At 33.3% G+C, this 11,675-nt stretch overlaps 1 protein-coding gene across 1 annotated transcript; it reads left to right on the top strand.

Moving 5' to 3' along the window:
- Nucleotides 1–7,788: 7,788 nt before the first annotated feature.
- LOC25482880 (non-specific lipid-transfer protein) lies at nucleotides 7,789–8,653 on the top strand. The gene is made up of 2 exons (XM_013611490.3): nucleotides 7,789–8,197; nucleotides 8,420–8,653. The coding sequence occupies exons 1-2, from the start codon at nucleotides 7,848–7,850 to the stop codon at nucleotides 8,427–8,429; spliced, it is 360 nt and encodes a 119-aa protein (XP_013466944.1). The 5' UTR covers nucleotides 7,789–7,847; the 3' UTR covers nucleotides 8,430–8,653.
- The last annotated feature ends 3,022 nt before the right edge of the window (nucleotides 8,654–11,675 follow it).

The raw sequence follows: 11,675 nt of genomic DNA, 5'->3' as shown, positions 1-11,675 counted from the left end.
ATCAGGTTCTCATGAGTCTTCTGCTCATCTCTACCATCCAAAGTCATGATTAGATTCTCAGCTTGATTGTACCGAGCTTTCCACACTTGCTTCTCACGACTTTCCATAGCTAGATGCTCCTGATACATATCCTGAGTCGTGGGGAGTAGAGGTAGCGGCATAGATGGAGTGGATGAAGACACGTATCTCATAGCTGGATAAGGCATACCAATCTCCTCAGCTCGGTCTATCACCCACTGAGTATAAGCCTCATGAGCAACACCGGTTCTCACACCTAGATGCTTCACACTCTTCCTTCGAACCTTGGACCAAGCATCCATGAAAGCTTTCCTTTGTCCGGTAGGGGCATTCGTGTAGAAGAAGAATTCTGGAGATGTAGCAAGATTGATGGGCTTCGACTTCATAGGGAAACCAAACTGTCTCATAGCAAGCTCGGGGTTGTAGTTAATTCCTCCACGAGTACCAAGAAGAGGTACGTTGAGAAAGTCTCCACAACCCATAATGATTTCCTTCACTTGAGCGGCAGGAGTGAGCCAGACGACCTCATTAGGAGCGAGAGCCATAATCCGCTGCGAGTAGGACCAGTTTTCCGAGTTGTCATGGAAGGAACTCGGAAGGTGCGAAATAAACCACCTGTACAAAAGAGATATGCAGCAAAGAATATACCCACGGCCCTTGAGAGTCCTGTCATGAATGGCGTGGTAGGTATCCGCTAGCAAAGTAGGAACCGGGTTCTTGGAATGGAAGACCTCGATAGCATTCATGTCCACGAAGTTGTCGAGGTTCGGAAAGAGAATGAGCCCGTAGATAAGCAAAGCAAGGATAGCCTCGAGTGTATCCTGACGAGTAGTACTGAGATTAGCCTGATCAAGAAGATACTTCGAAGTGAACCCCCGGATGTGAGACTTGGTAATAAGATGGTTGGAGACGTCGGAAGTCTTGAGGTAGAGATCCTTAGCAATAACCAGAGGAGTAAGAGAAGTCCCGGGACCAGTGAAAGGCGTCTTCTCGGCTATAGGTAAACCCACTAGATTGGAGTAAGCCTCGAGAGTAGGAACCAACTGGAAGTCCGGGAAAGTGAAGCACCGGAAGCTTGGATCATAAAATTGCACTAGAGTGTGCACTAGCTTCTCGTCCACATCGGTTCGGAGCAAAGTAAGCAATCCCCCATACCGGAGTCGGAACCTTGTTTGACTCTTGACCTTGAGTGCCAACTCTCTCAAACTAACCAAATCCACTTCCTTGAACTTGTAGCGCTTAGTCTTCTTCATACCTGTGATTATTTACAAAAATTTCCATTTGTTTAAGCCCTTCGATGAATGCATGAAAAAATGTTTATGCATGAATGCATGTATGCATGATTGTGTTTGTTAAATAACTAAGTGGGTTGAGTTTCAAAGTAACGGGGCCACGGATGGACACGGCGTCCGGTGAACTAAGGCTTTGGATAGTAGTAACCAAGGTTCTAACACAGTTCCCAAACTGCAACCTCTCTCACATATATCATGGTAGTACAGGACGACACCCGTTCCATGATTATTTGTGAGAAGGTCTAGTTTGAGTGTAGTATCGCGTGACGACTAAAGTTTGAGACAACACTCAATTTAGCCACCGCACTACGTCCTAAAAAGGCTAGGATGGGCTTGGTAACTACGGTTCATAGCTTCGTCGAACAATTGAAAGTGAAGTGCCTAAGCATGACAACACACGCCGACAATATCACCCTCAAAATGTCTCAGCTATGTGAGATTGATCGCATAATCCAATACACGAGGCAACCCCCGGATCGAATTGTCGATTATATCTCTACCTAAACATAGGTTCACTCAGCCCGGGTATAGGACTTTTGATATTCTCACCCCACACGTCAAATGAAAATAAACAAGTATTTACATATGTAAGCGATAAAACAAAGCGTAAATATAAACTAAGGAAAACTAGGCGCGACCCGCTAAAAAAGAATCCCCAGTGAAGTCGCCATTTCTGTTATCATGGTTTTTGGGTGCCAAGCCATTAATTGGACTTGAACCTTTCGACCGTTGATATCTCTCTTTTTTCTTGGGAAGGGTAAAAGGAGAAAAACCCTTAAAAAGTTATAGATTCGGGGGTCGTTTTCACTACGGGAAGGTGTTAGGCACCCGGAGCGATTATGGTATTCCATAAGAACCGTTCTCCTAAGTTTATTTCTACGCTTTAGTTTTATTGCTTATTTGTAAAAAAGGGAAGGTATGATTAGTGAAGAATGGGGGTGAGAAGAAGTAGAATTTGATTTTATTTCGGCTTGGAGGAGTTTTGACTCATTGCCTACGTACCCTTTTAAGGGATCAAAACCGATCGTAGTTCATTCTCAAAAAATGGTTTTTGTTTTCGTTGGTTGATTTTAAGTTTGAAAAGAGATTTTGAAGAATAGAGATGAGAGGCCTCAAGGGCGTGAGATTTGGAAAAAAAGTGAGGTGGAGTTAGCTTTTTCAAAATGAAGTCCAAGTATAGTTAAGATTTGTTAGAAATTTTACTTAAGAAAATAAAAGGGAAAAGTTATTGGAGTTTTGACTCCATTTTTTTTATAAAAATATTTGAAGTGAATTTATTTGCGTATTTTTGGAAAAAGTTGGATTTTCTCTAAGTGTTCGAAACTAAACGTTCACCCAATCATACAATCCTAGGCATACATCTAGGGTGAGTGTGTGCGTGCCGGTGCGTCATAGTGTCCATAGTCCATATTACAAAAATTGCCTAAATACATTCTATGGCCCCTTTGCCAAGCTACAAACCAATGATAACAAATTACACCACTAAATGAATTAAAACTTGCAAAAACAAATGCTAAGCTAAAGAAAGGGGAGGAGGTAGTGGAATGCTATGAAATGTATGACACATGAGATGAAATAGTTAGTAAAATGAAGCATAGAATAAAAGAAGTGCACAAAAATATTAAGAGGAAAGACATAAAAGAGACTAATAAAGTGACAAAATGTGCATGAAAGTGGCCCTAAAACTCTAGCACGTGCATGACCTATGATCCTTTCATTATGGCAAATTTTTAGAAGTCTTGCTTTGTGCCATAAGGTGAGAATTAATAGGACATATTCAAGCTAAAACTCATGACACATTTTCAAGACATTTTGCACCTTATTTATTATTAAAACACATACTAATTGCAAGGCAAGAAGAAAAATAAGATTCATATTCACAAGCAGCAAGCCACACATAGGATCAGCAACAAATTTGTCATAAAATTGCCTATTAATCATTCACAACATATGCCATCAACTTTTGAGAGAATGCTAAAAATGCACAAATTTGTATCAAAATACCTAATTAAACGAGAAAATGTCACATGTATTTTTACCATTTTTTAAAACTATTGAAAAGTATCACAAAAGCATGAAAATACATCAAGAAACATGTGATAATTTTTTAGAAATTTTATTAAGAAAAATTAAGTATGCAGAGGTTCAAATAGCAAAGAAACAGGGTGCAGGCAGCAAAAAAGCAAAAAAACGTAAAAGAAACTTGAGCCCAAACCTAAAAGATCCGGTTGCACAGGAACCATACGATTGATCCAGGATTCTGAAACCCTAGATCAAACGGCCAGGAATCAAAGGGGAATGGACCGGACTGGACCGGTCCGGTTCGCTGGCTTATAAAAAGGAAGGAGCTCCGGTTTATTCCATTTTGCTGCTCTCATTCTCTCTCTAGCTCTTCTCTCTTCTCTCATCTCTCACCTCTCTCTAACCTCGCCGCCGGCGAGGATGAAGCTACGGCGGAGACCTTGAAGGTCCGCCGGAAACTTCATCTTCTCCGGCGAGTTCATGCAGTTTCCGGTGACCTAAATTTCCAGATCTTAAAGATTTTCACATCTTTTGATTCGTCCTTTAACCCTAAACACGAATCCAGCAAGAAATTTCTCAAATACAGCCTGAAACGACGTAGATCTAAAACTTTTCATACGGTTTTGAAATTGATTTTGATCTTTTTGAAATAAAACGTTCAGTTCCTTGAAGATCTACATCGTTTCGTCGTTTTACTACTTTTCTGGTACTTGTTCTTGCTTTCAAAACGTAGATCCTTATGGATCTAGGTTTTGTGTTTACGGTTACGGCTTTATCTATATTCTGGACATTTTAGATCTTGTTTGCTTGCGTGATTTTTACAGGTTTAAACTGTGATTTTATTTTCTGAAAAGAGATTCTGAGTTTTACCTGAGGTCTTGGTTGAAACCTTTAATGGAGGAGATCTTCGGAAAATTTGATTCTGTTCCTGATGATTCTTGATTCTTCTGCTTGCTTCACCGGTCCAGATTCTGCAGATTCTGCTTCTTTCCTTCTTCTTTTCACGCTCTGTGATCAACGCTTGAGCTTGCTTCAATGCGAGCTCGCGTTTGGAATTGCAGACAACGATCAATTCAATGATGAAGATTCCACAGAATCTCTGAGAATTGATCCAAAAAACTGTTGATTCTGATGAATTTTTGATTTCTGGAAAACGGTTAGGGTTTTGTGTTCTTGGTGTTCTTGAGAGATTCTGAGAAACTTTTCTGTTTTGATCCAATTGCTGAGAAAGAGAAAATTGAGTTTGTGTTTATGAGTTGGCGTGTAATTAATGGCTCTGAATCTGACTCACTGTATTTATAGCTGACATGTGTGCATTGGAACCAATGGAATTGTGACATCTGGACTTGTATAAGAGTGGCACGGCCTTGGACAAAAAAATGGAATTTGGACCTTTCTGCAAAAATAAGAACTTAAGGACTAAACTGCAATTAACCAAAAAGGACTGAAATGAAATAAAATAAAAAACTTTTGGACAAAAATGCAATTTTGGAACCTCAATTGAGGGACCAAAATGTAATTGAAATAAAATTGAATAAAAAACGCAATTTGACCAAACGTAAAGCGGAACAAAAGTAAAATTGACAAAACGGACTAAAACGAACCAATGGCCTAAATGAGGTACTTCAAAGTAACCTCTCTATGCCAAAATTTTGTGTGAAATGACCAAAATGCCCCTAGGGCTAAAAATGACCTAAACAGATTCAAATTGACTTGACACTGACTCAGATGCAAGTTTGAAATGAATTTAACAAGGTTTACTGATGAAATGTTAAAAATCAATCTGAAAAGACTCAGAGACAGTCACAAGGATGAAAATGGGTCCCACTGCAGGAAATGACCAAAATACCCTTCTGTATGACTTTTTGTAAATTTTGAAATAAACTTGTAGGAAAAGCAATGTAATGATTCAGAGACACTTTTGAATGACTTACCAGACAAGCAAAGACATTTTGAAAGGTTTTATGCAAGAAAAACATAGGTAAAATTGTGATTGAAAATACTGCGAGGCAGAGACAATTTGAACTGTGCAGTTGAAATTTGATAATTGACAAAGTTTGAAATGAAATTGGGCCCAGTATTTTTAGGTCCAAAAACAGGGTATAACAGTAGGGTAACGGGTAAGTATATGAGAATAGGGTATGGGGACGGGGAAGGTAAAACCCGTCCCCACCCAGTCCCAATGCCATGCCTAATTATTATAAATTGTTTTGATATTTTCGCATATATTAAAAAGGTATAGTTAATTTTATATTAGAACACAAAATCATGAGTGATTTTATAAAACTATCTTTCATAAATGATATGTGAAAGTGAAATTAAACAAATAAACAATGAAAAATATAAGGGTCGTGCTAACGAATACCCCAATGATACTTTTTAAGGATTCTTAATTAAAAAATTATTAATTGAAAAAACTTAATACTTCAATTTCCGATACATTGAATACACAAATTTCTATCAAATTTACTATCTAAAATTCTTTAAGAGTGTCCTTAGACCCTACTCGTTAGCATTTATCAAAACAAAATAAGAAAAAAAAAACATTAATGATAAAATAATATATGTTTGAGAGAGTATAACAAAACAAAAATATTTATCAAAATAATATTTAATAAAATACAAAGGAAATATATTCACACTCCGGTCACTATTATAAGCAAAAATTTAAATTTTAGATTTATCCAATAAATGATGTATATGGTCTTTATTATAGACCATATACATCATTTAATGAATGATCTTAAAATATTGATTTTTCTTTATAATAGTGATCGAATAATGTCATCTTTATTTATTTAGATGATAAGAAATTTTTTTCGATTTAATTAGAGGTTTGATTTCGATTTTTTTTTTAGAGAGACTTCATCACGACTCACCACTGTTGTACGCGTTGGCTGGGAAGCCACCGAAGGAGATCCAATTGGAGCGCTATTTCATATTTGTTTTTGTTGAGATTTGTCTATTTAAGTAAATTTTCACATTATTCTTTATAAAAACCAAGGAAACTTATTAATTAGTTTACGAAAAATGAAAAAAAAAAATCAAATTTGATTTCATTTTTTTTTGGGTCAAAAAAGAAAAATGACGTCTAAAAAAAAATGAGTAATAGTTTTTTTTTTTCAAGAATAGTTTTTATAATATTTTGGTCCATATTTAGAAACTAAATATTTTATAAATTATTGATTTGTGCAACCAATTTGTAGATTCAAATATTTGTAAAAAAATAAATTATACTCCAGTAGTATACGAGTTTTAATTATAGAGTGTTTATAATTTTCGAATAATGGATTTTTTTTTTTTAAATATAGAAATAGATACGAGTTTTTTCCGCGTTAAATATCTACTTCTCTGGATATTATTATTAGACACTTATTTATCATAGTTCTCACTTATTTTGCCGCGTTAAATATCTACTTATTTATCCTAAATATAGAAATAGATATGAGTTTTTTTGACACTTATTTATAATAGTTCTCTCTTTTCTCCTTCCATATCTCACAATCTCGACCTCTCTCTTCTCCATCACCATAGCTATCGATCGGCATCGTCTCTTTGCTGGATAATGCATTACAACATTGCACTCGGACTGAAAAATACTTTTATTTTTATTAAAAAAATATATCCACTACTGGGATCGGGCGGGATACCCGAACCCATCGGGGACAGGGATGAGATTCTATTTCTCATTCCCGCTGGGTATGTGTAGGGTATGGGGACGGGGAAGGTAAAACCCGTCCCCACCCAGCCCCATTGTCATGCCTAATTATTATAAATTGTTTTGATATTTTCGCATTTAATATTAGAACACAAAATCATGAGTGATTTTATAAAACTATCTTTCATAAATGATATGTGAAAGTGAAATTAAACAAATAAATAATGAAAAGTATAAGGGTCGTGCTAACGAATGCCCTAACGATACTCTTTAAGGATTCTTAATTAAAAAATTATTAATTGAAAAAACTTAATACTTCAATTTCCGATACATTGAATGCACAAATTTCTATCAAATTTACTATCTAAAATTCTTAAAGAGTGTCCTTCAAAACAAAATAAGAAAAAAAAAAAACATTAATGATATACTTATATTGTAAAATAATATATGTTTGAGAGAGTATAACAAAACAAAAATATTTATCAAAATGATATTTCATAAAATACAAAGGAAATATATTCACACTCCGGTCTAACATTTTTGGCATTTTGCCAGTTGAGCTAGGACTTCTGGATGATGTATATGGTCTTTATTATAGACCATTTACATCATTTAATGAATGAACTTGAAATATTGATTTTTCTTTATAATAGTGATCGAATGATGTCTTATTTATTTATTTTGATGATCGTTTACTCTTGAGATACTGATTGTGGATAAAATACTCCTTACAAGGTACGTAAATGCTAAATATTGGAAGTTGAGTTGTCATCTATTCTCTATAAATAGATAGGCACCATAACACAACAATTCACCAATCTACACTCACTAACACACTAGAATTGCATTTCCAAATCATGGCTAGTTCAATGCTTACCAAGGTTACTTGTTTGGCTATGATATGCTTGGTTTTGAGCATTCCACTGGCCAATTCTGCACCTTCATGTCCTGAAGTGCAACAAACTTTAGCACCATGCGGTCCATACTTGATACAACCAGGTCCACCCCCTCCCCCTGAACCATGTTGCAATGGGGTTAAGACTTTAAATGACCAAGCCCGAACTCAACAAGATCGTCGAGATGTTTGCGGTTGCCTCAAATCCATTGTGGCCAATCCCAAACTCAATCTTCCTGCCGTTGCTTCCCTCCCTAAAGACTGTGGTGTTGACATTGGCTATGTGATTAGCCCTGACATGGACTGCAGCAAGTATATCTCTCACCATCAACCCTCTTTTTCTATTTCATATATACTCCTTTATTAGGGTTTAGGGTTTACATAAAATTTATATAATCTGCTGTGTTGTTACACATTTACAATATGTTAGGGACTAGAATACATGTGTGTGTTTTTTTTAGGAACTAATATAAAAGAAAAACAGTAAAAAATTTGTAAAGAAAACTAATATCAATTTCATTTTACTAATTGCAGGGTAAACTAGTACTGAGCAGCTTGCAGGGTTGAAGCTTAATGAATAAAGTAATAATTGGTTTTCGGTAATAACCAATATCGACAGAATAAAGAGGATGACTTTACTCTTATAAAAAAAAAGATGCTTAATTTCTCTGGTTGTAACTTGTAACTGAATCCCCACTAGGGATCACTATATATAATTAAAATAAAATCTGAAATGTTTCAGATCAAAATATTCCATGTTTCAGATCACTCTATTAATTCTTACATTGAATTGAACTAGTTACATTTTACAGTAAATATTACTATAGTGCTTGTACCAAAAAAAATAAAATAAAAATTACTATAGTGCGTGTGATGCACGAAGTTAATTATATTGAGAGTAATATCTAATAGATTATAATTAAAATACAATATATTTTTAGGTAAAATATATAAAATAATGACAAAATATAAGATTAACAATCTTTAATCGGATTATCTAGAGGGTAGAAGATCGGGGTTGGCTGGGGGTGGGGTTATAATGAAATGACAATTTTTTTTGATTGTACCTTGTTTATTTTTCTCTTAACATTTTCATTATTCCTTTTGATTTTGAGAGTCTTTTCCCATTGTTCTATATTCCTTTTCTTCGAAACCTGTACTTGTGAGCCATTGTCTTTTTTGTTTATGTTTTTGCCCCTCAATCATTAGGTAACCATATAACCATAAAAGTTTGCAATATTTGGATTTAGCTAGATCGTAACTATTTCAATCAAACTGAACTTAATAGCAAATTCAACATCATTTCTCTATTAGGTATTGCTTTTAATTTCAATAACCTTATTGACACTAGTGAAAAGACGGGTGCACACGTGCCTGTTTTTCCGTTTTTTTATTGCGCTAACGTTTGAAAATTACGAACGATGTTTTTTTAATGATATTTTGATTTTGATTAAAACTAAAAATATAAATGTTTGTTGCTTTTAAGTTTACAACAAAACAAACTAACCATGATTATCTATTTCAATGACACTCACAATATAACAAAAAATGTAAGAAAACCTAATGAGGAATTTTTTTTCTTTTCTTTCCATTGTTTTTTCTATTAATGGGTTAGGCTTATCCCTCACTCTTTTTGTTTTTAATTTTATCTTAAGTAAAAATATTTAGCTTAGGAAAACAAAAATAACTATAGGGGTGGAGCGAACCTTTCCATATGAAGGCATGAAGACGGTTGACGTGTAATACTATAGAAATTCTGAAATTGACATTCATAGGTATATAAGCCAAATCATATTCGAAATTTTGCACGATTTTTGTTTTTCTATTTACAATAAAAATTTCAAGCACTCTTGACCCAAAAAAAATAAAAATTCAAGCACTACTTTTGAATAAAAGTCTTCATAAATATAAAGAGGCACTTTATCACGTTAAATTTTATCTTATTATTATTTAATTCACAAAAAAAATAATATCGTTCACGTTAAGTTCAAGTACGACGCATTATTTGGCCAATTCCTTTTATGGTAATATGGTTGAAAGTGACTGAATCCTTCCAAAGTTCCACATGTAAATCTTAACAAATCACATATATCATGATGCCGGTGTTCAAATATGTTTATTTACAAGTAAAAATACACTATGAGAAGTTTTTTCTTTGACAAGATATACTATGAGAAGTTATAGAGGTATTCATCCTTCCTAAAATTTAAAAACAATAAAATAAAAGTAAAAGAGGTCCGTCAGAAAAAAGTAATAGAGCTATTCATTTAAAAGTATTTTGTTGAAATGATAAGAAATTTCTTTCAATTTAATTAAAAGATTTGATTTCGAGAATTTTTTTGAAGAGACTTCGTCCCCGGTGTTGTACCAGTTGCTGGGAAGCCATCGAAGGAGATCCAATTAGGGTAATTTCATTATTATTTTTGTTGAGATTTTGTTATTTGAGTAAATTTTTATCTTAGTCTTTATAAAAAATAAGGAAACTTATTTAGTCTTAAAAAAATGAAGAAAAAAAATCAAATTCGGTTTTTTTTTTGTCAAAAAAGAAAATGACGTCTAAAATAACATAAAATTGAGTAATAGTTTTTTTTTTCTTCAGAATAGTTTTTATAATATTTTGGTCCATATTTAGAAACTAAATATTTTATAAATTATTGATTTGTGCAACCAATTTATAGATTCAAATATTTGTAAAAAATAAATTATACTCCAGTAGTATACGAGTTTTAATTATAGAGGGTTTATAATTTTCAAATAATGGATTTTTTTCTTTCCTAAATATAGAAATAGATACGAGTTTTTGCCGCGTTAAATATCTACTTCTCTGTATGTTATTATAAATTGTTTTGATATTTTCACATATATTTAAAAGATATAGTTAATTTTATATTAGAACACAAAATCATGAGTGATTTTATAAAACTATCTTTCATAAATGATATGTGAAAGTGAGATTAAACAAATAAACAATGAAAAATATAAGGGTCGTGTTAACAAATGCCCTAACGATATTCTTTAAGGATTCCTAATTAAAAATGCCCTAATTTCTGAAGAATGGATATTTTTTTTCCTAAATATTAGGGATAGGATCAAATGACACCATGGTGTCAAATTAAATTTGACACCAAATCATAACCATTAATTCAACTTTAATCCAACGTCTCTCATCAATTCATTAAATGTTCACATGCTTGAGCAAATGATCTAAATTTTAATTTTAGAAACAATTTATTCTTTCTTTTTTGATTAATTATTTACCAAAAATTCTCTAATGGTATTATTATAGTTTCTTTACACTATTCACTGTTATTTTTTTTAAGGGTTTATCATCCTTATTTCTTTATTCCTATTAACCTTTTCTATTTTGATTTTTCTTAGAAGAACCCAAAGAAAATTGATTTATAAAGAGCACCAGAACGATTGCACCCAAAAATAAAAATAAAAAACTTATGTTACTAAATGAAAGCAAAACACAAATGCTAGAACATCTGATATAAGAATATTAGCAGCATGCATGAACTTAAGAATACTACCATATCAACAAATGAAAGAGTAGCCAATACAAAGAGGATACAGAGATGATTGAACAAAGATTAGTAAATAGAATCTCTAAAAAATTGTAGGGAGAAATCAAATGGCAAATATTTATTAAAAAGGAAAGAATAAATTGTTTCTAAAATTAAAATTTAGATAATTTGATCAAGCATGTGAGCATTTAATGAATTGATGAGAGACGTCAGATTAAAGTTGGATTAATGGTTATGATTTGGTGTCAAATTTGATTTGACAC

Source organism: Medicago truncatula, chromosome 1, assembly GCF_003473485.1.
Source record: "Medicago truncatula cultivar Jemalong A17 chromosome 1, MtrunA17r5.0-ANR, whole genome shotgun sequence".
NCBI lineage: Eukaryota > Viridiplantae > Streptophyta > Magnoliopsida > Fabales > Fabaceae > Medicago > Medicago truncatula.
Note: the sequence above shows the minus strand (reverse complement) of the source record. Positions and strands in the feature narration are given on the sequence as shown.